Raw genomic sequence first — 27857 nt, 5'->3', positions numbered from 1 at the left:
TTAGACGGTATCTGTGCTATAAAGATTTGCTTTTAATTTTCTGAATTGGGAACTGCTGGAAAAAGGAAGTGGATCTGGTTAGGTCAAGTCTAATGGTGCTGCAACAGTCCTAGTCTTATGTTAATGTTAAGAGACCTCTATTCCCCACTCCCAGTCTGATCAAATTAATATGGGGGGAAATGGAGTATTTTTTTAAGATGTACAGAGTGTTAGCAGTGCTCAGATTCACTCTTTTGTCTTTTCTAATCAGCTGTCTTCTCATACATAAAGAGTGTCTATCATAGGTATTGTGAAGATCACTTCTTTTTTAATGGTTACTTTGCATATTTTGTGAGGTTCTGTGGAAGGGCAGAGTATAAGGGTGTCATGTTTAAAGGCAAGTACCCCAGCATCACTTTAAGAACTTGCCTTCTTTTTTAACGCACAGATCTTCTCCTGAGTTCATAGACTGGTTTGCAGAGGAATAAATAGACAGAAGAGCAGCCATATCAGTAGTGGTTTTTAAAGGTACACCCGAGGATATTCTATAGATAACAGAACAAAATCAGGGTATAGTTCAACTTCTGATAGGGTAGTGTGATAACACTGAGTGTCTATTCATAGCCTGATGCCAGTGGTACTTGTAACATGAGCTCTTTTACATCGCTGGGATGTGTCAGATTTTCCAGCAGGCTAAGCTCTGTGAGATTGTTCTCCTGTGTGTTTCTTATAATGTATGTGATGGAAGTCTTTTTTATTATTTTTAAGGCTAATTGTTGTAAGCAGTTTGCTCCATGTTTGAACATCTCTTGCAATGTCTTTACTTAGCCATGTAGTTGCAGAGGAGATGCAAACTCAGCTTTAATGATTTTTTTTCTTTCCTTAGTCCTCCAAGATTCATGCTACTGAGATGCTTCAGTATACATTGGAGTGCAAACTGAGTTCTATTTGGTGATGTTGACTTTTTTTTTTTAAAGGCAAATCTGTATTGGTTGCTTTTCAACCCCAAGATTTTTGGTCTGATCTTGCAACAATTACATGCAAAAGGCACAAATTGTTCAGGTCTGCTAGTGAAAACCAAGCAGCAGCATTTGGTTAATATGGCTCTAAACCATAGCAAAGATTTGCTTTAAAAAAAAAGTTCATTAGTATAACGATGCTAATACTAATGAGACATTAACTCCTGTTCTAGAGGTAGAAATAGTTTCTCTAATTCTAGGGGGCGTAATAGTATATTTTCTGTTGCAACCCTTTTTGGTCTTGACTTCAGTTAAGTCTGCATATCATTTTCCATTTCACTGATAGCAACTTTTAAAGAAAATCCCCTAAAATGGTTTGTCATATTTTGTCTGTCACCTTTGAGCATGTGTTTGTAATTGCTGTTTTATTTTTTCATAGCCCTCTGGAAAAATGAATGCACCATTTCTTGTGGTTTTTTTTTCACCTTGTTTCTGTGTAATTCCTAGTGTCACAGTGTTTTATGAAAGGCTTTGAAGAATGCAGCTTCCTACAGCCATCTTTTGAAGGTAGAAAATTTAGGACTTGTTCGACACCACACTCCAACCACTGGCATGTAGTTTCAGAGAGTATATCCTGGAAGGGATGAACCTCACCGTCTTGCAGGCAGTGTGGATGGCACCAGCAGAGGAGTGTATGTGGTGGTCGTGCCTGCAGGCTGGACATCAGGACTCTGAAATGGTGCTGGGCTTGCGTAGCTGCTGCCTGCTAGGGAAATTGGCTTTCTATCCATCTGTGAAGAGGAAAAGCCAGGCCCAGGTTCAAGCGCGCAAAGGGATGCGTGTTTGCTGTATCCATATGAATGGTCCTTTCATGTGCGCTACACATTTGTCCTCCTTTCCTGTGCCCAACGCACTTGTCCTCCTGGAAGGATCAGAACATCTTTTCCAGTCAATTCTGGACCTTTTCACTTTCACTGCTGCTAATACCTTCTTAAAGGGCTGTGGCCACATGCTCTGTATCTGCGAGCAGCTTGTGCCCGTTAGCCAGTGCCGAATGGGATCCCTTTAGTGGCTTTGCTCCTGGAAAGCTTCGTGAGCCAAATACCATGGAGGGATTTTTCACTTAATTTCTAGGTGCTCTTCAGTGTCATGGTTTTGTCATTGCTTAGGGGAAAAAAAGTTTGTAACTCTTGTTGGGGATCTCTGGCTGACTGCTGAACTTCTTGCTGAGTGGCACAATTAAACAGTGATTAGAGTCTAACTGGCTGTCTGTGGGAGTGTGGTGCTCCTGCAGCACTCTGCTTCAAGGACACTGGGCTGTGTAGTGTTCCCGGTCTTTGCCCTATAAAGGCACAATTATGTGCGCCACAAAAATGTGATTATTCTATTAGCATTGCTTACAAGGGTGACTCGTTATTTTGTTAGTGTTTTCTAGCTAGGTCTTGGAATGTTTATTGTGTACTTTATTTGTTTAAGGCATTGCACACTTTGTTTTCTATTTTCAATGCTCTGCTCTTAATTGAGAAAATTAGTATATGGTATAATGTTAATATCTGTATTAACTGGTATAATAGTCACAGTTGTAGCTTAAGTGTGATTATAGGCTTCCAGGCCAGTTCTTTGATGTGGCTAATTAATTATGGATTTGGTATGTTAAATATTTTTTTGAATTCAAGAGGGACCATCATTAGAAGTTGAAAAATTTGAATAATATGGAAAAAAGAATAGCTTGAACCATGTGCTATTTTCAGATCCTCCATTTTTTTCCTTATGGTCTTGGACAAGTTGTTTCTAGTCTTCCGTTGGTTTGTTTCTTGTTGTGTTATAAGTCATCCGAACTGTACACTTCTAAAGTGATTTTTTTTAAAAGTATGTGGAAAAGGAAAAGTGAAAGTGTTACCTAGGAGGTAACATTTTTTATTTTCTGCATTGAATGTTGTAACTGGACATTGAGCCAGCTGAGTACATATTTGTGGGGAAAGGACAGAATTTTCCTTTGCACTGTACAAATTAAAATGTTAACATTAACCTTAAGGACTTACAGAATGGGATCTTTATTGGCGAGGGAGGAAAGCTTAAGCTGAAAGACCAAGTTGCAGCCTTACACTGATACGGGTTTTTCTCAGAGAGATGTTCTGAACGATTGCTGGTAGCCTTTGAGGGATCCTTGTGCTTGGTAATGTGGAATACATGGTCGGGAAGTTTTGAGGAGTTAACTCATCATCAGTCTCTTTTTTTTGTAAGAAGCTATTTCCTGTTAAAGTAGTATGAATTGTAATGCTTCTGAGCCTAGAAACACCGTTCATTTTAATTTCTACTCCTAGTTTTGGATAAGGGAAGTGAGAGCTTGGAGAGAAGCCATTCTGTAAGTCACATTCCTCTGCATCTGTTATGAAAAGTTTTAATAAAAAATCAAGTTGCAGCCTCTTAAAGGGACAGATTTCCTTTCCATTTGCATTCTGCTGTGTTTTCCCTCAGACCTGAGAGCACATTGCCACCTTTGCGCTGGGGTGGCTGTCTAATTGAACCCTCTTGGTCCAGCTTTGCCATGCACCCTTCTCCCCTGCCCTCAGGCACAGATGGGCAGAGCAGGACCTCCTGGCACGCTGGTCAGCTTCTAAGATGCTGGTAGCGTGGACCCGAGGGTAGTATCTTCGCACAGGGACCTTGCTTCTGCTTGACTGCCCCCGTCATGGTGCCTTCTGCCTCTTTCCAGACCTGTGGAGCTCATTGTTCTGCTTTGTTTTCTAAACTGGATCCTGCTTGCTACACTCTCGAATAAAAAATGCACTGATGTAACATCTGTCAGAGAAGAATTTATGAAAATGAAAACTGAATTGTTCCATATGAGTTCTTGAAATATGTTTCAGGTTCACTGGAACTTTTCTGTATATTCAACATTAAGTAGAAATAATTCCCTCTGCCCACGGTGTTTCTTAAGAGCACAGGTCTCGAGGGAGTTGAACAGTATACTTGCATATCACTGTGTTTTACATTATTTATGGAACTCTTACAGCAGAGAAGTAGCTAATAAAGTACCTATTTTTTCTTTGGCTGTTTAAGACCATTTTATTGAGTGAACAGAATTGTGTATTTCATCAGATTGCATTGACTGACTCAGTGTCGATGATTTAAATATATTCCTTTCTCAAATTATCTTGAGGTTACTCTTAAATAAGAAATATTGTTAAAGTACCAGTTGGTGGAGATCTTCTGTAAAGTGCTTTAAGTAGCCATTATGTTTGCTTAATAAGAACCTTTAACTTTGGAAACATATTCATATAACCTTGCTTCTCTGCCAAAACTAGTAAATGATATTGATATACTTAAAGGAGGCTATGATTTGAAATTGTTGGTAAAATACAAACAGATGTTTTGTGAGACCTAGAATATGGTATTTTTGGAGTTCTTTGTACTTGATGCCCATTTATTTTAGGTGTATTAATTATCCCCATTTTTGCTCACTGTTCACAAAACCCGATGTCCTAGAAGCATGTTGTTTGCTGCTTAGTGATACTGTCTTCTTAACCCACATGTTTTATGGTGATGGGTTGTTTTTTTAAGCATCTTTCATCATTTCTTATTTGTATCTTAAAATCCTATGTAGAATGGTTGGTGTTAGATTATGACAGACTTGCAGTGGTGTTAAGCAATTCTGCTGAGTGCAGCGTATGCCAAACAGCTTACCCATTTTCTGCAGCGTCCTTCAGTCTGCCCAAGCCTGGGTGACTGAATTTAATGCTTGCCTTGCAGAGCTAGGTCAGTGCAGTTGTATCCGTGTGGTGGTGTGCCTGCTTAAGGAGATGTGCTGAAGGAAGGGCACACTTCACTTTCGTAGTGACCATTTTGTACTGGGACTTCAGCTGGTAAGCGCAGGATCATTCTGTACTGTGTAGTGTGAGCATGACTCTAGTTTAAAACCTGTGAGCAATTTTAAATGTCTGGAGTTGGTTTTGGTTCTGCAGACAACACAATTTTGTCTTCATAGTTTCAGTATGTGATCCAAATAATGAAGTTAATACTTTGCACTTTATGTAAATCTGTATCTGCATAGGTAGAACCCTCTATGAGAGGGGATGAGCATTTATTATTCACTTTTTAAAATTTAATGAAATCTAAATTTCTAAAAGATAAAATACGAACTTATCACCTGTAAAGGCACAGATTTCTTGGTTCTATATCTGTGTCTTGATCCAAGTTCTTGTAAATGACTAATTCACGAAAATAAAGGGCTGCTCTATGGGGAGCAAAGATGGAATCTGATTTATCATGTTAGTAGATCCTGGTGATGGGTCCTGCTTAGGAAGGAGGCTCTTCCATTTCTGAAATTGTTCCTAAAAGGGTCCTTGGTGAGCAGCTCTTATGGATTATCTTTGTTAATGCAGTGTGTGGCCTAATCTTAGTAATGGTAACTTCTTAAACTCTTTTTTCCCCTCAGTGCAGAATCTGAAGTTATATGTTCAAAATAGTGTGTTATAAAGCATTTAATTTATTTAGCATAAAGGAACAAAAACTTCTTTTAGAAGGGAAGGGTCTAATCTTGCTATATTCATTTGTCATATGTGTTGCTAAGATTTGCATCTAAGTGTCCGAATAAGTGAATATTTCTGATGTAGTTGCAAGGCATGATGTAAGCTGCTGTCCTTTGTATTTCTCCACAGATCAGTGCAGAATGAGAACGTATTTCTTCCTTTTGGCAGTTCTAGAATAATTTAGGTCACCTTAAAGTAACCCATTTCTTTCCTTTCAGCTGCAGAAGGACCTTTTGTTTCTCCAGGCCTATCAGTAGAGAGAGGCCTGTTGGAGCCTGTAGCCTAACATGCTTAGTCTTGCTGGCTTTGGGAGCACTGTTGCACCAAATCCCAAACACAACGAAATGCCCAGCTTGAAATAAAGCAGATGGTAACTCCATTACAACTGATTTTTCTCTGTTTTTAATTTGGAGGGGATATCTTTTCAAACATAGCAAATGATTTCCAAAGATTTCACGTAGGTGCTTGTTTGAGAGAGGAGTAACAACTGTTTTTGAGCTAGGGTGAAATAACAGAGCCCAGGTTTTCCAGTTGGAACAGCTGCTGGATGACTCATCTTCAGAGGTGGATTTATCTTTTTGCAAAACTTGCAGTGCGCCGACTTAATTTGTAGTCAGAATAAGATTGGAATTTTTCTTGCTGAATTTTCATGTCAAAAAATGTAGTGTGAAACAGGAAAAATGGGAGCTAACCACAATCTTAGCTATAGATATGTCTTTTGGATTTAATTGCTACTGAAAATTGTTGGTAAAAACGATAATCGGTAGTTACGAACATGTGTAGGCGGTTTTAATTTCTGGTCAATCCCATCTCTTCCCTACATCACTCCGCTCATACCGAGTTTCAGAGATGGGGTTTCTGGAGGAGGCTGGAGCTGGGCAGGACCTGGACCTGGAGGTGGAAGCAAGACGAACTGAAACCAGGGCAGCAAAATGAAACGGTGTGGGACCAGAAAAGGGGGAAACTTGAGTCAACCAGAGATGCTGTAGGGAATTTGGATGGGGGATTGTGGACTACTGAGTGGTCCAGAAGTTGTAGTCGGTGGGCCTGTGTAAGCGTGTCAGCACTGTGGGTAATGCTGCTTATCAACACCCATCGCTTCCAGCTGAATCCTACCCAACCTTACCATGGGCATTAAGGTGATTATGTTGTGTCACAAGGGCTTTGAGGTACTCCTCATGTTCTTGTTCTGGTTGTCTTCCCTGACAGCCAGAAATTACTTCCAACTATGTTTATTTAAAAGGATAATACCGTGTTCAGGCAGAGCAGTTTCACGTACTGTGTAGGGGTCCGTAGTAGTGAGTGCTTGACAGGAGTCCTGTACTTGTGGCTGGCAGACACAGACTTGCCCGGTGAAATTCTTGTTCTTTCAATGTATAATTACTTATAAAATGCTGTTATGTTTTTAAATTAAAGGTCAGTTGATGCTGGCTCATAAAATCAAGTAAGTTCCTTGTAGTTTCAAGGTACTTCCAGGGGAGTCTTTCGGGCATGGGATGCGAATGTGCTGCTTTTTCATGATAGAGAGAATTCGAAAATTTCAGGAAAAGTGTCCATCAAAATACTCTATAGATGTATTTTCCATTAACAGGATGGTTTAGAGAGAAGTGGAAATAGGTTAACAAAGCTTATTTACACAGGAGTTTTTGTTTGTATTTTTTGAAGTTTCTGTTAAAAAGGAAACCTGCTTTTAATACCGAAGTGTAATTTATACATAAAAACAGATTGGCTTTTCAGCTTCTTGATCTAGACCAAATCAAAATAAACCATCATATTTGTATTGATTGGTGTAATATAAATCAGAGCTAAAAATATTCCCCTCTCTCTTTCTTTCTCTCTTTTTTTGTACAGAAAAGATGAAAAGGAGTATGCACTGAAGCAAATTGAAGGTACAGGGATATCCATGTCGGCCTGTAGAGAGATTGCAGTAAGTGTGCATAAATGAAAGTATTTTTACTGACATTATTATTAAACAGATATTTTCTTTTCTCTACACCAGATAACAGAAAGGTTATGTAAATGTTTTCCTTGAAGTATGCAAGCATGAAAGTTACTCAAACATGCGCTTTTCATAAAATGCTTTGTAAATATTACAAATTTTTTTTGGGTGTGGAATGAGGTGTTCTTGCTAGTTTAATGGTAATGCCTCTTTCTGGGTATTGTTTTGTTTTATATGCTTGTATGTGTTGAGGGAAATAAATGAGAGTCTTTTAATGAAGATTTATTTTAAACCCAGATGTTTTTAAAATAACTTGTAGGAAAAAGATTCTGAAAGATTACAACTGCCATTACCAGTCAGCTTGCTAACAGTGTATTTTATTTCAGACTAATGGTAGCTTACTCTTGTTTGGTATCTGATGAGTTTGTTCCCCTCATTCTCTATGTGCTTTGTTAAGTACAGAGAACTTTGATAGCAAAATAAAAACAGCTTTAATCGTGTTTTTATTGCATGTACCTTAAGAGGAAAAAATGGATTCACTTCTGAGCACAGTAGTGTCCATGCATATATACGTGTGTGTATATATATATATTTAAAGTCCTTCCAAGGAGGTAAGAACCAGGTATTTTTATATGAAGAGAGAATTTAAATCTATTTAAATGTTTAAATGCTTATTCTATGACTGAAAATGTACATTATTGTCAAAGTGCTGAGTCACTTAGTAAAATTTTGTAATGCAAGAATTTTTTGCATTGCAAAAGAAGTGCATTTTCTTGATTAAATATTTACCTTGTTTGAATGCTGTCACTATGCTGAGGGCTGTTGAAATGTAACACAAGATTTGTGCCCAAAGCTTTTATGATCTGTTAGTGTTGCATAGAAATACAGTATTCAGGTGTGCAATGCATGGTGAAGCATTAGGAACTTGTGATGTTCATGAACTGAACAGAACACTGTGTTGTGTTTAGTGTAGTGCACGTGACAGTGCTTTATCAAGAGACTTGGCAGATAATAGTACTATCTTTTCAAAGTGCTTGTCACTAGAAGGTCAAGGTCACTCCTGGATTTGAGAGGTGGCTCCGTTGCTGTCAGTTAATTTATACAGAGTCTATTCAATCACCTTTTTGGTAATATTTCTACCTTTGGAGGGAACAGGAAGTCCTTTAACATTAAGACTAGATCATATTCTTTTTATTTTAAAGTCTGTTTTGACAGCAGTGGAGTATTTTTCAGTTTCTTTGTCACCATAGTAGTATAATTTAAAACAGACAAAAAACTAAATCACAGAATGGTTTGGGTTGGAAAGGACCTTAAAGATCAACTAATTCCAACCTCCTGCAATGGGCAGGGACACCTCCCACTAGGCAGGTTGCTCAAAGCCACATCCAGCCTGGTCTCAAGACAAGAATCAATGTGTGGAATATAGCCCACAGGAGACTTTTCTGTTGTCATGATAGCACTGTGGTATGGAGATGGTTCTGTCATACTTAGAAGCAACATCGTGAGGAAATAGTGTCAAATTATTTTGTCCTCTGACAGTACATCTGCATTTCATTCTTGATTATTTATTTATTTTTTAAAAAATTGATTGTGTTTTGTACAAAAGGCTCAATAAAACCTGGGAAATATAACTACTCCATAAATCGTTTAAATCCTCTGAATAGTTCCTCCTTTAATTTTCCCATGGGTTCTATTTTACTCTTCTCCAAACTTCAGAGTAAAATTATAACTTGAGATAATGTAGCAAATCACTGCTTGCCTCAGTGAATTTTCAGGCTAGTCAAATATTGGAAATATGTAAAGGGTAAAGGTGAAATAGTTGAAAAAGAACCACAATCTTATATTTTTTCCTTACAAAAACAAGCAGGATCAAGTGTATTTTCCACAAAGAGAAGTAGACTTATGATTAATGCATTAATAGTTAATCTTGTCCTTAAAAGCATAAGCAGGTAGCAAAACAGGTAGTGTTTACTGATTAAATGAAGATTATAAGCCAGGAAAGAGGCCACGTTTAAAATACTGTGGGTAGTTCTTTTGATGTCTATCTTAACATGCCCCCCCAATTCTCACATGGAAGAAACATCCGTGTACTTGGTTCTGTGTGTGCTCAGAATATTTCAGTAGTTCTGCAACCTGAAGATATAGCCAATGTGCTTGAGAAATAAATTGCCGAACTGAAAGGCATTCAGTGTTGTGGTCCAAGCCTGGTTTGTGTATGGTCTTGCCTACATACTCACAATAAGATCTACTGGTTATCTTTCCCTAAGATAAAAGGCAGACTACTCATCTCTTCTGGCGTTACAGATCAAACTGGTCTGTCTTTGCTTCATACTTTGGAAAACATAAAGCTTCCTTTGCCGTTATTACTATTGGTTTTTCACGGAAGAAGGCGTATGTCAGTGATAACATCAGACAGGCAGTGGTTCCCGGGGCGAGTGATGATTACTTTCTTTCGACTGTGGGGTGATACCTGCCGAAGCAGGAATCCATATTGCAGCCAATTCTGTTGTGCTAGAATGTGAAAATGCTAGAGGACAGTCCTATATGGTAAAGAATTGTATCTTAAAAAAACAACACACACAAACAAAACCCAAAAAGTTAGTTTATTCTCTGTAACTGGAGTCTACTGTGAAGATAACTGAAATGCCAACTGTTTGTGTGTTCTTGTCAGACAGTTTATTGCTGGGCTTAAGCATAAATACTTTTGAAAAGTAAAGCTGGAAAATATGAATCAGAGTTAGTGGCTGAGTCACTCAGAATTTCTGGTTTTCTGTTGCTTTTCACATGAGGGATTGCAGAAACTAAAGGCTGAATGTAGTAGAGGATTCTCAGTGCTCAGAAGATCTCAGAAAGGTTCAAGTCTTGAACAACTTGGGGAGCTACAGTATTATTGTTATTGGCTTATTTAGATGAGGTGGTGGAGTTCAGGATCCTAGAAGTGAGCCCAGCAAGAAGCAGGATCACAGCCTTCATTACTGAACTGGATGCTGGGACAGAGTGCACCCTCAACAGGTTTGTAGGTGATACGAAGTGGAGGAGTGGCAGATAGACCAGAGCGTTGTGCTGCTGTTGAGGGGACCTTGCTGGGCTGGAAAAATGAACTGGGAGCAATCTCATGAAGAGAAATGCAAAGTCCCATATCAGAGGTGGACTAACTCCAGGTACCCGTACATGCTGGGAGCTGACTGGCTGGAAGACAGCTGTGCGTGGAAGGCCTCGGTGGACAGCAAAGTGACCATGGGCCAGCCAGACACCCTCAGGGCGAAGGTGGTCAACAGCATCCTAGGCTGCATTAGGCAGAGCGTTGCCAGCAGTGCTGGGAAAAGTGGTCCTTCCCCTCTGTGCAGCACTGGCGAGGCCATGCCTGGGCCCTCCAGTGCAAGAGAGACATGGAGCAACTGGGGAGTCCAGTGCAGGACTGTAAAGATGATTAAAGGACTGGAGCATCTTTCGTATGAGGAGAGGCTGGGAGAGCTGGGACTGGAGGCTGGAGAAGTTTGTTTATTTTTAAATCAATGCCTGTAGATACCTGGAGGAAGGGTGCACAGAAGTGAGGGTCAGGCGCTTTTCAGTGACATGACAAAAGGCAACAGGCACAGATTAAAGCACATGACATTCCATGTGAACACTTAAGCATGTTGTTGTTGTTGACTTTTTTATTGCAAGGGTGGCTGAGCATTGGTACACATTGCCCAGAGAGGTTGTGGAGTCTTCACCTGTGGAGATGATCAAAACGTGACACAACTTGGGCAATCTGCTCTACCTGACCTTGGTTGAGCAGGGGGGTTAGACCAGATCTTAAGAGGTCCCTGCCAACCTGAAACATTCTGTGATTCTGTAAAACAATTTTCTAGTATTTCTCTCCATTTATTAGGAATTGAGCCACGCCTTTAAGATGTATTTCTAATAAGCAGATAAATATTTTGCACTAACAAAATAGAATGATTGTACACTACTCTGCAGTAAAATACAATGAAGAAACATTTATTTGATAAGTTCCAATAAAAGATACAGGTACCTTTGGTCTCCTGATTCTATCCTGAGTTGCTGTTTCTGACTGGTCACTGAAATTAGGTATCTTATGCAAAGTTCCTGGAAGTTTTTTTGAAAGGTCTGAACTTTATCCCCCCCTTTTTTTTCCTGATCTGTTTCTCACCAAAGCACACACTTAATCCAATATTTAAAGCAGTTCCCTGGTGTGAGTTAAACATATTTTCAAAAAAGGCAATGAGAAATCAGAAGTAAGTTCAGCTTTCCTCTGGAAAGCAGTCAATGTTTTTAGTGTGTTCTGGTTGTTGTTCTACCGAGACAGTACTGCATATAGTAGTAAAACTGTCCTGGAAACCAATGAGTGTTTGTAAATCACTTGTACCACAGTGTGTACAGTCTTACTCTGAAATTCTTCTTAATCCAAAAGGGGAAAGTCGAAGGTTTTTTTTTTTAAAGATTTTTTTTACAAGTCCAATTTTTCCCCCTAACGCATAGCCTGTAGACAAAGATGACAACTAATAAGGGTTTCTTTTCCCACAAACCAATGACTTGGATTAGGTGCTAGGAGGTTGGCTGTCAGCTCCTGGTTCTGTCCAGCTTTCCCTCCCACCGTTGATACTGAGAATTTACCCTCTTCCGGGGATAAATGATCAACGCTAGCCATCTTTTCTGTAAATAGTGGTCTTCATTCTAAGCTTCATTTTGGATTTTTGTTTCAGCACTTTTTTTTTGTAGCTCAGTAGCCTTTTTTCGTGGGCAGGGGGGATGAGGCCGTTACAGACGGTTGAAACGGGAGAAGCGGAGCCATGAAACAGCAGCATTTTTCTCCTAGCCTTGCTCACGAGTGCTCTGAATTGTTGCAGTTCTGCCCCGTGCGAGTTTGGGGTCTGGGATGTGTAACCCGTTCAGCTGCCACATCCTGTGCCTGTGTGTGCCGGCTGTTAGTGAGGCTGCTCCTACTGGGAGACCTTGACGTGGTGCCAGCACGCTGTGGGACGCTGGTGGGAGCATTAGCTGGCCTTTGTGTTCAGGCTCGCATTTACGGGTACAGGCTAAAATAATTCAGGCCGATGTTAAATGAGTTACTGAAAGCTCATTCAAACAATTTAGCCTGCACAAATTATTCTCAGGCCTTTTGCCTCTTGATGCAAAGTATATTACAAAGTGCTAGAGGGTACAGATATTTTGGGCTCCTCAGTTTCCAGGGGTGGGCAATGTTTTAGAAGCCTGGCTGGTTAAACGATGGTTTTCTAATCTTTGTGTTCAAATCTCTTTGAGTGAGGCTCTGTCCCCTCAATATTTGTATTCTTCTTTTCCTCCTCCCTGCTGTCCCTGGCTTTCCCTAGGATGTAGGCAGCTCTTCTGGGGCTGCTTCTCGCTCCTCTCGGCTTTTGGGGTCTGTGGTGTCATGGTGCTGAGGCTGAGCCAAGGAGGTACAGCTAGACTTGATGCCTTCATGTCTTTGCTGTGTGCTTCCAGCAGTGCTGCTGGCAGCTCAGTGCATGGTGCTCAAGGTCTTGCCTTGCTGAGAGCACTGGGAAAGCCTCTGCACATCGCTTGCAAGCTACTCTCACCTCGCAGGCTGGAAACCATGCGCTCAAATGAGCTAAGCATTAGGCTACTTAATTTGAGACCCTGGTTCGGGCTGGCCTAATAACCTTTTGACCTGTCTCTGTATCTCTTAGGGATGTAGAGGAGGTCAGCTGTACTGGACTAACAATAGCTTTTTGGTATCAATAAACCACTCCGAAAATGCGTAGCACCATTGACTCCTTGCAAGTACAGTTACATGGAATTTCATAATTGACACAAGTCCTTTGATTTGGTTATGTTACACTTTCATCGACTTTAAATATCACAGCAGCTTGCAGTATTTGCTGTTACGTAGACAAATAAGTTTTTAACCTTGGCCTTTAGCTTTGTTTAAGACAAATGTAGGTAAAACAAGGTGTTTAAAAAAAAGTGTCTCTGTCAGTACATTTGCTGTAGGAGATTCCTTTTGAATGTCAGAACTGCTTTCCCTTAGCCAAGATTATCTGAACATGTAAAATATTTGGCAGTATAAAATCTCACCATAAATTCTCTACTACCTAATTAGAAAAGATTGTTACATTTCTGTTTGTGGAAATTTTGAAACTCTGCTCCCTCTTTCAATAGCTGGAGGTAGTGAAATAAGTGTAAGGCGTGTGCTGTTTTTTTTTTTTAAGGATTTTTTTATTAGAAAATTAGGGCATGTGTTGGCTAGAGGTATCTGCCTATCATGATTTTATAAGTATGAATCAGCTGGAAGGGAGGTTTTGGTTCAGCTACATGACAACTCATGTTTTGCATGCCATAGGATGAATAAGAGCTCTCTGAATTACATGCCCTAATCTTGTATAATCTGTGTAATTTAAATGCTTTTTGTGTAAGGGAGTACATAAATTCCTGATTTGGTTATTCTTCAAAAGGATTCTGCGGACATTTTGTGTCCTCTTCTATTTTATCTGAAAGAAAAATTAACTTCATAAAATAGAAAAAATACACAGGTAATAAATCTGCTGAATAAAAAGATTTTTATTTTAATCAATTAAGGTGACTTTTATCAGCACATAAAAGCACCGAAACATTTATGAAAATAGGTTTTGCAGGCCCGAAGTACAATATTTTGTCATTTATGACAAAAGTAGAGTGTCCTCTGAAGAACCCGGTCAGCTCCATTATCTAACTACAACCACCTCCTTCAGCAGTTTAACAAAAAGGGCATGCAGAGGGGAAAGAAAGAGAAGCATTGCTTTCAGTACCCAGTTGCTTTCTAGCTACAGTATTTGAAACTTTTCACACAAGTTATTTTCATTTTCTTGAAACTGTATCTCTGTGCTCAGAGCAGGAAACAGCTATCAACAAATCTGTGGCAAGCTTCTTAAGAAGAAAGCTTTCCCCCCATTCCAATGCAGAGAAGAAGCTTCTCTATGAATTCTTCGGTACTTGACATCATTTAGGATATCATCCAAATTCCCAGTGAAGTTGAGTGGGGGAATTTGCTGTTTAATGTTGTTGCAACTCGGTTGTTTTCACTTTTAATTTGGTATTGACTTGGTATCCTGAGTACTTTCTGAAGCACCCAAAGTGATGGTGACTTCGACAGAAATGAACAAAAAGAGCAAATCCAAGCCTCTTTAAGTTAAGCTGTAGGCAGCAACTCGCTGAAAGGAAACAGCTGCTTTATCACTCAGATAAAGAAGAAGAGTCGCAGATAACATAGAAAAAACCTTCTAAATACTTATTTGCCAAACTCAAATATTCCTTGCAAGATTGTGTGTGTGTACAAAAACATATCTGTATATATTTTAATGCTTCAGATGGTACATTTTAAAAATCCTGTTTTGTGAATTTGTCCTCTATCTTTTTTCTCTTCTGTGTGTTTTTCGTTACATATATCCTTTTGTTCTTCCATTTATTCTTTCTTTGTAGTCAAGCAAAATTAGTTTATATAAGTTTTCAGTTAATTCTGTGTAGCGTTGTAAAATTGTTTGCTTGATATCTTGACTTCCGTAACTTTACAAGTCTTTCTTTAACTTAACATCGTGTGTGGTTGTTTTTGATGCCTCAGACTGAAAGGTGATTGCATGGGTTTTCAAATGATGGATTCTTTTTAAGGCAGGACTCTTCTGTATTCAGTTACTCTGCCTGCTTCTTGCAGCAACAGGCTCACGTTTTCTTGTTCAGCCTTTCACAGCTAATGTAGTAGTAGACACTCTTCTTGTTGCCCTTGATGTTTCTTGCAAGTGTCAATTCTAAATGAGCTTTGACTTTCCTGGTGTGATCCCTCCATGCATGGGTGATGCTTTGAAATTATTCCTTTGTAGCCCATTCCTGTTTCCAGCCCTGTCTCTATACTGCCCATTGGTGCTCTGACAATTAGCTTAGCCAAGCCAGACTTCTGATATTTGTATTTCTGAGTAGACCTGCCAGTTTTCCAGAGCTCCTTTGCTCTTCAGAGCCTGCCTCCCATGGCCACCTGCCAGTTCCCTGAATAAGCTGAAGTCTGTTCTCGTAAAGCCCTGGATTTGTACTCTGCTGCTTGACTTCTTTGCTCAGGATCTTGAGTTATACTGTTTGATGGTTGCTACACACAAGGCTACTATTGGTTGTTGCATCTCCAGCCAGTTCTTCATTGTTTGAAGAGTTGTGTGCCAGCCTTCTTGGTCCATCCAGTAAGTATATCAAGAAGTTGTCCCTGATGTCCACCAGAAATCATCTGGTTTACTTGCACCCTGCTATGCTGCTCTTCCAGTGGATGTCAGGGAGATCGAGGTCTCCCGTAATAACCAGGGTCTGTGATTCAGAGACTTCCTTGAGGTGTAGAGACTTCATCTGATTCTCCATCCTTATCAGGTGGCTCTGTAACAGTCCCAAGAGGATGGCATCCCTACTGGTCTCTCTGCTGGCCCTGTGACCTGCAAGCTGTTGACCAGCCTGTCATCTGTCCCACGCAGAAACTTCATATGTTGGAGCTGTCCCTTTGCATAGAGGACAACACTCCAATCGTGCCTGTCTTTCCTGAGGGGATGTAACTGTCCCTAGCAGCACTCAGCAGCTTCTTGAGCTGTCTCACCGTGTCCCAATTTTTCCATGACCTCACGCAGAACTCAAGTTGCTTCTTCTTGTTTCCCAGACTGCGCACATCAGCGTGCGTACACTTGAGATAGGCTTCCATTTGCTCTGATTTATTGGTCCTGAGGGGTGTCTCATCCTTTCATCGTGCACCCTCTGCTTTCCATCCCTGTTCGTGGTTTCTTGTCCTGCACTGTGAAATGAGAATGACTTTGTACTGTGAATAAATTACAAATCTATAGAGTACAGAACGTTAGAGCCCTGGAGCACTTTTTTTCTTTTAAAGGGTAATAGTCTTGATTTTTTCATTCTTTACAATAGATTTTATCATCATTAAAAATTTTGATTGTGTTATCAAGTCTACAACTGTTTTTCTAGTTAACTTGGCTAGAGATGAAACATTTTTATTAAAATAATACATAATAATAACAGTTCTTAAAATCAGTGTTCCTGTATTTCCATACACTGGATACAGAGGCTCATCATTCTTGTTCTCTGTGCCCATTGAGTCTGTGAGGCAGAAATAAAATGGTATTAGTAGTTCGTTAGCTGAATTGAGAATAGAAAGTCAGTGGGAAAATCATCAAACGTTAATGAAAAGGTTACTTCTTCAGTAGTTCACCTGGTATTGGTTTCAACTCTGTGTATGGTTAAATAAATAGAGTTTTGGGTCTACAATTGTTTACTCTACAGGTTTTGTATCTAAGCTGTAGCCAGCCTTGTTATTGAAGGCAAGATGTCTTGGTACCTTGCACTGAAACTTTATTAGCTCATTGAATTTCATTACGTTCAAAGTTTCAGTATGGTGTTCATTTTCATGTGAACCTCTGTGTCTATTTCTCTAAGTTGAAAAGCAGCTGTGTTTAAATACAGCTTCCATTAAATCTTCCTGTGACTCTCCTCGTCTTCGCAAGAATTTGATACATTATTGTATGGGGATTTTGAGACACAGGGGTGCTTTCCAAAGTCTGTTTGCAAGCCAGTTAACAGTACAGCAGTCACCAAATGAATTGCTTGGATATCTTGAATTCTGTTATTACTGTGTAGCATTTGATGAGTTTGAAAAATAAAGTGTGAGCATCACGGATTTGTTCTCTGCTGTATTTTGCTGTCTGACTGGCTAAATGCTCCTGCCTTGTAGAAATAACATCATGCTCATCCTTCCTGCCCTTGTTAGCAGCATCAGGATGTTGCCTTATACCTGCTCTTTGCCTGTATGTTGTGCATGCACTAAATTGTGGGTGTGCATTGATGGTCAGTATGCTTGACCTTGAGCATTTTTCTATGCATTCATCTGAGGGTATTAAAATTAGGGTGGTCTTGACAGGCCATACCATTAGAAAAAGAAGTTGGTTTTTGGAATATGTGAACAGCATATTAAAGGAAGTTATCGGTAAAAGAATTTTGATTATAGACAGATTATGGAATATGACAAATGCTGCCAGTTCTTGAAGTCATTTGAGGAAGCCTTTTCTTTCTGTACTAACAAGCTTTTCCCATCTCATGGCCCCTGCAGAGCTTTTCTCAACTCTCATTGTCTTTCTGTATTTTTACTTACTTATTAAATTACTCTTAGTTTCTTTTTTATCTCAGTTGCCTTTTGTACTATTTGTACTATTTTCCCTGATTTCTTCTCCCTTTATCTCCAAATGCCTTTAATATTTGCAAGCAGTACAGTGGTTTCCTGTCCACTAGCTCTGTCTTGAATCTGTTTTGATTTGACTTCTCTAAGCTTCTACTCTAATGAAACTGTTCTTGTTACTGTGATTAATGACCTTTCTCTGACCAAACTCCAAGGTTTGTTCTGTATCCTTGTTTGCCTTAGCATCTTTGTGTTTCAGAGCAATAATTGTTCCTTCCTTTTTGACATGTTCTTTTTGTTACGGGTTAGGGATTTTGTTCTTGCCTGCGCTTTATCTAGGGTTTCTATTTATTTATTTATTTATTTGAGGTGGAGTGATCATTGCAGCTTTACATTCTCTCTATAACCATTTATTATACTTGTGGCTTAAATATTTTACCACTAGCAAATTTTTTTTGGTACTGTTCCACATCTGAAATTCTCTGAACTTGCTCAAAGTCTTGTAGTCTAAATAAGGAATTCTTCTGTGATTTTAAGTTTTAATGGTTTTCAGCTATCTCCATTGTTCAGATTTTCAGTCTGAGGCCAGAAGGATTATTTCATTTCTCCTTCTTCTGGGCATTTCAAATCTGGACCATTTTCCAGCTCTTATTTTGTTGGTTTGGCGCTGTTTTTTTGTGCTTCCAGAATTCCTTTTTATTTCAGCACATATAGAACTGAAAAAAGAATCCCTCTTGGTTTATTTTCAGTGGTACCTTTCTCCTGTATAAAACAGTGCTGTATAAGGTACTCTATAGAAGTCTTCCTTTAAACCGTTCCTGTTCTCTCTTACAAGTTAAGTGACTGGAAGACCCCTCTAAAAATGCGAAAATTTGCAAAACAAATGAAAACCAGTCTTACCTTCTATGGTTAAACTTCATATTCCTGGTTATTCTAGTGAATGTTCAAAATGTCATCTACTCACTTATCAGATGTTCAAGTAATTACTTCTGGGCTGTTCTGCATGCTAGTGGAAATACAACTTGTCAGAGCTTTCTCAAAAAGTATCAGTCATGTTTGCATTAGTAGAGTCCTGAAGTGCTAAATTCTCTTGTGTGGTCTGTGGTAAACTGCTTGTTTATATTTTGGTTTAATAGTGTTTCCTCGTTTTCCTACTTGGCATTTTCTGTTGCTATTGACTTGTATTGTCTGACTCACTTGAAGCCTTAAACACGTACCCAGGGCCTGACTGCTATTGTGTGTGCAAAAACAACTGTAAAAGCTATAGGGGTTCTCCTACAGAAGTTTCCATTCCAACCAGGGACAGCTATAGCACATACATCTGAAGATAATGGTGTTCCTCCTCATCTTTCAGTCAAGAAGGGAAAAAGGTAAAGGAGGGAAAGTAGCTTAGGGCATTGCCAGAAGGAGGATGAAGTGGTATGAATTTAAAGGAGATGGTGGGTTGGTGGTGTTTGTTTTGCAGCTTTTTTTTCCCCAGTGAGTTGTCTTTTCCTTTGTGAGTGCTTAGTTCTTAGGTTTCACACATCATTTGAGCTTCCATGTTCATTGGTCCTCTATCACGTGCACATAGGAGAAAAAAAAAACAGCTATCCAACTAACTAAAGCATGTGGGGGAATCTGTCGTCTGGTGCACATCATTGTTTTTCGTGTTTCATCAGTATTTATGAAATTGTGGTGAGTTTGCTCAGGCAACAGAAGGCGTCCTCCAAAGGTTAACCTGTTGCTACCCTCTTTAATTTTGACTGGAGGGCACTAGTGAGCACCTACCACTATGGGATGAATTAACTCCAGTAATCCACGGCCGTGGTGGCAAAGATGCTTCTGGACAACATTAAAGGAGACAGAGCCGAAATGTCAAGATCTGGTAGGACGTGCTAAAAAGTGAAGACGTTTGGTTATGCTAACAGTGATAAGGGAGCAGTGGGGAGAACGAGTAAGAAGTGTGACTTAGGTCGGTGTCACCCTTTTGCAGCGTGTGATGCTCCGAAGGATTCTGTCGTCTAGGTAACAGGGTCTGTGCCTCACTTCTTAAGAAAGACAGAACAGATGTTCTTAAAAGAAGCAACCAATTATCGCCAGGGAGAATATGAGCAGTATTTAAACTAATTGCTCTGTCGTTGCATACGGTCCAATTCATAGGCTATGAATAGTAAAGAAAATTTAAAGGAAGGAATCTTCCTCGCGTGCCGTTTTCTGAATGAGGTATTTGAAAAATATATGCCTTTTATAAAATAGCACTCATCAACGTTCTTTTTCACACTTCTGTTTATCATTGTATTTTCTTCAGTTATCGTGCAGTCTTTTTATTTAGTCTTTATAATGTCTCCTTCATGATTTTTGAGTCCTTTTGCTCTATCAAGCCAGTGTAATATCACGTTAATTTACCTTCTTTCTTTGAAATTCCTAAAAATCTGAGACCAGTGGGGTAAAAGGACATTTGGAATGGAGACTGAGGGCCTTCTCTAAATTAGGTAACTCTCTTCTGAGATTTTGGTGTTCAGTGGCAAAATTCAGGTATGGCTACTCTAATAGGAACTGTGCCGTCCAAAGCTGGCGCAAAAGAGGCATGTCGAGCCAAACAGAGGTTGAAATGAAACCCTATGAAACCCTACTAGGTTCTGCCTAGGTGGGGACATAGCATGTGTTTTGTGGAAAAGGCAGATGATGACAGCGACAAGAAAGACAAAGAGGAGAGCTTCAAGGGAAAGGGGCAGTGTGGAACAAGGAGCGCCACTGCAGCTCTCATCAGCTGTATGTTGTGCTAAAGTAACCTCATGTACAAATTACAGTATTTAATATGCTTGTGGCTATAGGTTTGTCTTCCTGGGAAATTACTGTAGCCTTTCCAGTACAGGTTAGTGAACTCTGCTCTTGTCTTTGTATGAGCTCCCCAAAAGCTGTTATAAAATACATTCTTACACCTTTGGAATGAAGTCTGGTGCTGGGCATTAAGTAAGAACAGAGCGTTGGGACCAGATTTCTCAGGGCATGGTTTTGGGTCCTCAGCGAAGCTAAACCATACCATTATGCATTTTTAACAAAACATCTGGCCCCTTGCCTGAACTTTTCCATGCTTCTTGCCAAATATAAAAGGTCCCTTCTCTGTTTTTAGGAAGGGCATTACAAAAACATGTTTTCTGTCTTGGCAATAATACGATAAAGGAAGAATCCTTGACCTGTTCTCTTTTTATAAGGCTCTGATAAAGGACGTGATGTTTTGATTTTTATCTAACTGTGGAAAATGTCATAATGAGTGGAAACAAAATGCATGTTGCACTTCTTGGATTATTTGGCCAAGTTATCCTATTGTATAGTAGTGACATGTTGATTGGGACAAAATGTCTTAATAAGTTCAGTTATTTCAATAACCATTGTAAAACATTTGTGGTCAGAGTAGGGAGAAATACGACTTGCAGGGTTTTCTAATCCTATTTCCAAGCTACTTGCATGTAACTTCTACTCTTTTTTGCTTGTTATTCTTCCTCTGATCCTGGTTCCTGGTTCTCTTCCTGCAAACTCTTCTGTGTTCATCCTCTGTAATGTAATGCAGATGATGCATCTGGTTCCTTAGCTCTAACTATTAGCTTGCATTCGCCTCTTCAGTCATGGGAAACACTACTTAAATGTTCACATTTACTAGCAGAGCTGCTCTTTTGTTGTCCTGGTCAAACATTTTTGTCTCTCAAATTCCTATTCTAAAACTTTGTTGTTGTATAATGGCTTGGAACATGGTGTATTCTTCAAACTCTGTTGCTTAGACTTCCTTATGATTTCTGGTGTAAAAGTATTCATGACTTCTCATATCCTTTCGTTCCCGTTTGCTTTTCTTCTGTTGGTGTACTTTTTGATTCTCCTCATGTTTCCCTATTCTATCACAGGGTCTGTCAGCAGCAATATTTGCTACTTTTGCTGCTCCATTTATATGCTAGGGTGCTTATAATGAAATTTTACAATCAGTTTCTGCAGATTTGGCACCTGCTTTCATGAGTGTTTTTTATTTCTGCAATTTAATTGTATTACATATATTCAGTCCTAGATTCTTTTTATCACTCTTGACATATTCTTTGAGCCGTCTGCTTTTTCAGTCTTCCCTTTTTGTATGAATCTGACTGATTTCATTTCTGAAGGTCAAGCTGTAAGGAAAAAAAGAATTGAACAGTTACTGTATATTTTTCCACTGTCTATCCTGGAAATAGAAGCTTCTTCCTTATACATCCTCTTTTTTTTGTCTGCAGTGCCTCCCTTTTCTTAAAGCCCATTTTCTGTTCTTCTTTCTGACCTTCTGCTCTTAACACAGACATTAGCATCCTGGCTTAAGAAGCCCTTCTTTGACAGTAGCTAAGGCGTAAAAGACGAAAGGAGGACATGTTTGAAGAAAGAAGGGCATGTTTGCCAGAGGATTGGTGGGGCTTTGGATTTTGCACCAAGGTTAGGAGGGGGATTTGCTGTATTGGACACTTTTCTGAGTGCCTCTACCCCCTTGACATTTCCTATCTTTGCTGTTTCCACTAGTCTTTTTGCCTCAGTCTGGTTTTTCCTATCTAGTTAATTCCTTTTCAGCCCAGTTCAGTCTCTGTTCTAGTTGGTGTCCTTCTTCAAGGTCTTGCATTTCTTCACTGCTGGTTCCAGCTCTGCCATTCCTCTTGTTCCTGGTGGCTGCAGTTTGTGTCCTTGTCTCCTGCCTGCTGCTTGTCTTTCCTTCTCCTTGGGGTGGTTCTCCTCGCCTGTTCCTTCTACGCCTTCTTCCTGCCTCTCCTGTTCCTGAAGTGACCATCGCCCTTGCTCCAGAAGAAAGCAGCCCGCTCCTCAGGGACCAAACTAAAGCAGGAGGAAAACGGGTGAACCTTTCTCCACTGTTTCAGTGCCAGAGCTGTCTCTGAAGTGCATCGTTTAACAGCTTTAAAGGTCTTAAGTCTATTTTTCACTAAGAGAAAGTGAAGCATCAGGTGACGTTTTGCTGATGATACAAAATTACTTGGCTAAGTTTTGTTTCTCTACTAACCTATGTAGAAGTGCAAAAATACTGAGTAGTTTTTGTGATAAAAATGTTTGTGTGTATCAGTATTGAATTTTAATGTGGTGGAAATGAGAGAAACCATGCTATCTATGTACAGACAGTGATGGATCTGAATGATCATTACTGGTGGAGTAAGGGGAGGATTTTTATCACTATTCCTCTGCACACAGCTCCAAGTTCAGGAGCAGTCAAAAAGGCAAATTCAAGGTCACTAGAATTACTTTAAAGTGAGGTACTGAAGTCAAGACCTGAGAACAAAGCAGACTCGGTCTACCTCATAAATCCCTGGTGCGTTCAGACGTTGTGTGTTCATATGCCTGTCATTCAGTTCCCTTTCACCTCAGAAAGGATACAATAGCACTAGAGAAGGTAAACAGAATGGGAGCCAACAAAGCCGGTGATACAAAACTACCTCCTTATACACAGAGACAAAATCGTCTGGGAATCTGCACATGGGGAAGAAAACTTTTCTTCTATTGGAAAATGTATTGGAAGGAGGGAAAACCAAAGGAAAATGTAGGTCTAAAATCAAGAAACTATATGGGAAAGTGAATTAGGGAATGGTTATTCAGTGTTTATCAGAACAGAACAACTAGGGCAACTGAATGAAAATAGCAAACCTCTCCCCAGTACAATGTTAACTTTGAAACACAGCTCTAAATATTGTAGGGAACAGGGATAGGGCTACGTTTAAGAATATATATTACTGGGGAATGTGTTTGAGGGCTAATCAAGCAAAACCAGTGAAGGGCCTTGATTTAACCCATGGTTCTCAAGTCCCTGAAGCGGAGGATTGCTGGAAGCTGATCGTGCATACCGCGAAGGCTCGCGCTGTGGCCGCACTGCTTTACATGTTCTTTTCCTTGGCGTTAGCCTCAGTTGCGTCAGGGACAGGATAGTAAGCAGACTCAAAACTAATCTCGAGTCTGAGTCAAGTACAGCAGCTTTTCTTTCTTTGAGTAAGAACATGCGTGCACTGCATATTTTGTCCTCAATGGTGTGCTCGTAAATGGCTTCTGCGAACAATCAGATGTTCACTAGCACCCGGGCTGGAAAACTTCAGCCCAAACAATTCATTTGGCCAAGTTAGAGGTAGCAAAAAGGCAGGAGGCCTGCCATAGTCTCAGGGATTTAGTAGTGGGTTATGGCATAATTGCCTAAGAAACTTTACTAATTTCTGAAAGATTCATTTCTTTTTCTCCAGGCAGTCTGAAGTTGTTATTCCAGAAGGAAGGTGCAGAGAAATGAACTCCCGTCGTTTTGGTTGGCATTATAAAAATGTTATTTGGTACTGCTCATTGCACGCTTAATGAGATACGCCGGGTCTGTTGTAGGTCTCAAGAATGACTTCTTCCAATTACTCATTTCTGCATAATATCTGGGAAAGTATTTGCTCTTGGTTCCCAGGAAGAAAGTCTAACATGAGTGTTCACGGTATGTTATTTTCAGCACTGCATTGCTTTTGCTGCCTTGGGCAAGAAGTCAGTTCAGTACCCATTTCTTTGCAGCAGAAGTTACTGTAGAGAGACGTTATATTCAGTGCAAGATTGAATGCTGTCATGGTGGTAAATACTAGCCAGTTACTAGTTTCTTCATCTTATTACCTACTGTTGTTTCAAAATCTATTCCAGAAAACTGGCATTGTTTTGAGTCCTTATGGGTTGCCATAAGATCATATTTAAATACGTTGTTTATATTTTCATCTCCGCTTACTGGATTTTGTGAATTGCATTTAGCCACCTTTTAAGCCTTCCCGAATTTATCAGTATTTACTGGGGAAATACTGGTTTTGCCACGTTTACCGCCTCATCGAAGAACTTTTCATATTTAATTGAAGAATGAGGAAATAGACTTTAGATTACAAACGGATTTTTTTTTCCAGTTGCAGTCTGATCCTGAGAGTATGAGAGGAATCTTGTGGTAGGCGTTTAATGACTTGGGAGACAGCCAGTGAACATCTTGTTTTAGCTTGCTTCACGCATTGGTTTTATCTAACGTGTGTCTAAAAGGTTGTCGAAGATTTGGGTAAGAAGTGAAAACCTGTGGGCAAAAGCATAACAAATCTAATGGGTAATTGTGTTAATAAACTCAAAGAACGTTCTAGCCTTGTGCTTCCAGAGCGAAATGCTGAGTTTCTTGTAAATAACTGTCAACAGACTAATCACTTCTATAATTCTTGAATAAAAGCTCTGAAAGAGTAATGTTCTCAAATGAGTGTTATCCTGAACAGCAAACAAGAAACCTGATAGTAAAATTGTGTGCAAATTTTTTGCCATTTTAAACAGACCCAAATTAATGAAAGGAAGTCAAGACCCCCAAAATATTCTCTCCTCAAGTCTGCAGGCGAGTTTCTCACTGTGAGCGTGGTGCTAAACTGAATTTATATTTGCAGCTGTGGGCTTGTCTATTAGCTTGCTTAACAAGAGGTAAGACATTAGGCAGATCAATTCAAGTACATCAAACTTTAATGGATGCTGTCAGTCAGAGCTAAAGGAGCTTTAACTTGATTCACGTAAGGAACACAGGTTTAACGTGCTTTATATGTTTCGAATTCATAGCTCTGATTTAATTTTCCATTTAATGATGACTCGAACTATAAATGATATATCTAAACTTCTGCCTCCCAGTCTGGAGTATGTATGAAGAATAACTATCAGTTTTTCTTTTCCTTTTTTTCCCCCTTTTTTCTTTTTTTCTCTCTATCTGTAAGAATGTAATTTTTTTCTTTTAACCCTGAAGAACAAAAATACATGATATTTATGCTACGTAATACTATCAATGAAAACTTACTTAAGTAACCAAGATTTTTTTTATTTCTTCCTGAAACATCTACTATTTCTATGATTCTACATCATGGAAGTAGAACCCAGCAGAAGTGTGCGCTACCTGGAGATTGCCATTGCGTTGCTGGGTCACCCATCAGTCTTTGATCCAGATGGGGCACCAACACTTGATTTCATTTCTTTTTAGTTTCTTAGAGCATTAATCATGGGCTTTATGCTGGGTTTATGCGAGATAGCAGATACTGACCTAGCATGCAACCAGTGGATATGAAATAAAGCCATCACAAATTTTCAGACAGTTCTGAATCGTAGGTGAGTGTTGAATTAATACTTTGTATTATGAGACTGCCTTTTTCGTGTAGTATTGGAAAATTATTTTTGGCCCATTTCCTAATCATACCACCTAATTTACATTCCCGTGTGTTTTTGTATCTGAGAAATAATTGTTTTCAGTGACAGTACTCCCCAGTAGCCTGCTCTTTGACCTTGAGTAATACACTTGTCCTTTACAAAGTAGGGGCAGAACTAAATTCTGGAGATGGATTCATAGCATTCAGCATGCACAGTTGAGGAGGTGTGTCATTTTGCTACCAGGGTTTAAGTTACATTATGTGTGCAACGTTTCATGGCCTTTCCAGGGCTGGGCTACCTTCCTTCAAGCTGCAGGGAGTCACCTCCCTTTTCTGGGAAGTATTGTCATGAAGTCTTAAGCACTTGAGCTCTGTCCTTCCAGCCACTGTGTCCTTTCATTCAACAGAGCAGTGAAGGAGAGAAGAAAATTGAACCCAGGTTTCCCCTTCGTGGGAGTGCTTTGGTTGCTGAGTTGTCAGATTAAGAGGAGGTGCCGGCGGTCTCCCAGCCATTTTGTTACTGAGCATAATCTGCTTTGTCTAGTCTGGGAGAGCCCCTTGTAGATTGGATTTTACAGGTGGCTTTGGCTGAGATTTTGGATATAGGGGCGCAGCGTATATTTTAAGTATCCCATTGTAGACTGTAGGACAAAACTGTTTTCTTCTACTGTTGCTATTTTAAATGTGTTCAGCAGTCTTTGAAGCTGCACAAGTTTGATGAATATTGCTGATAAACTTGTATAAATCTACGTTTAGGTGTCTAGTTACTTGGTATGTACAACTGCGAGATACAGCCAAGTTGAGGTCCATGGATAGGTAACGTTTTACAGTAAGTATAGTTTAGACAGTGAGAACATCTCTCTATTGTCTGGTCCACATATATAATGAGTCAAAGTGGCATTATATGTATTTCTTTTCTGCAGGAAATCAAATGCATTTTCTCTTTAAGATGTGAATTTTCAGGATAGTATTGCAGTCACTACCCAATCCTTGGCATAGGTTAGAGATGTATTGTCTCTTGGAAGATGCATTGCTGCGATGCCGTAATTAATTGAGTTCAAGTTGGACAACCATAATTTTTCACCACTCTTTTGCTCCACTTATATACATTAAAATGTTTGGGACGTTTTCACCCACACCTCCCTTAGTTTTGCTTGCAAGCTTTTAGGAACCCAAACTGGGCTGTCATGAACAGTTAACTCGGTATCAGTCTTGTAGCTTTTGGTGTATTACTGTCAAAAATAGTAATAGTTTGTCACATGTAGGTTTGAACAAACATTTTTTTCTATAAACTTACAAAAGCAGAAATGCTATTCCTCTTATTCTGATTTATTAATGTTTCTTTTGTAAATCCTTTTGAGAGGAAAACCTTCCTAGAAAAATTGAAAATTGATCATAATTGGTGTCCGATCTTGTTCATTGACCTTCTACAGGTGTTTTGGAAAACATCAGTTGCTGGCCTCGTTTATTCTTAGTGAGATACAGTGCAAGAGCAGAGGTTGTCAGGAATCTGAAAAGTGCAGAACCATTAGAATAAGCACTTTAAGTGTAGGCTAATTGCAGTTTAAAAACCCAGACTGAATGTTTAGGTTTGTGGAATTATGTACCTCTGAATTTTAAAGGTACATTAGCAAAGTGTTTTTTTTTCCTCCCCCTCATTATGAAGACTGATCTTAGATGGCTTTAGGTTTAAGCATCTTCGTTATGTTGATGGGAAAGTCCTTTCTCTTTTCAGAAACAGAAGAATTTCTTCTAATTAACTGAAAAGCAAATCCAAAAATCTGAAAATATCTGAAAATCTTCAGAAATGATAAATAATCTGTATTGCTTTTCAGCAGTTTACTTTCTCTAGATGACTTCAGTTTATTTGTTGGTATAATCTGAATGGATGAGTGTTCTTCCATTTTGCTGTACGCCAACTGAGGAGAAAAATCTTCTGTAGAGAAGAGATAGAGAGCTTAAATTTCTCTATACCTTTCCATTGGAAGGAAAATGGTTGTTAACTCTGTGGCAGGCTGACCAAGTTTGACTAAAAAGCCAATCTTGTAAGAGAAGAGAGAGCATGGCATCTGATTTAAAAACAAAACAAAGATAGAAAAAAGAACCAGAGGTTCCATTTAAAATGTG

General features: G+C 39.4%; 1 protein-coding gene across 3 annotated transcripts in view; it reads left to right on the top strand.

Moving 5' to 3' along the window:
* CDK19 (cyclin dependent kinase 19) overlaps positions 1-27857 on the top strand; it is a 127058-nt gene that overhangs the window by 11261 nt on the left and 87940 nt on the right. For 2 of the 3 annotated variants that reach the window (XM_035564833.2, XM_050709864.1), the window contains exon 2: positions 7322-7397. In XM_035564833.2, the coding sequence (XP_035420726.1) occupies positions 7322-7397 (76 nt within the window). Of the gene's footprint in view, positions 1-3280; positions 3304-7321; positions 7398-27857 lie in introns of those variants that run through there. The other variant, XM_050709865.1, reaches the window with a different exon arrangement.

Source organism: Cygnus atratus, chromosome 3, assembly GCF_013377495.2.
Source record: "Cygnus atratus isolate AKBS03 ecotype Queensland, Australia chromosome 3, CAtr_DNAZoo_HiC_assembly, whole genome shotgun sequence".
Taxonomy (NCBI): Eukaryota; Metazoa; Chordata; class Aves; order Anseriformes; family Anatidae; genus Cygnus; species Cygnus atratus.
The sequence above is the reverse complement of the archived record's forward strand: the minus strand, read 5'-3'. Positions and strand labels throughout refer to the sequence as shown.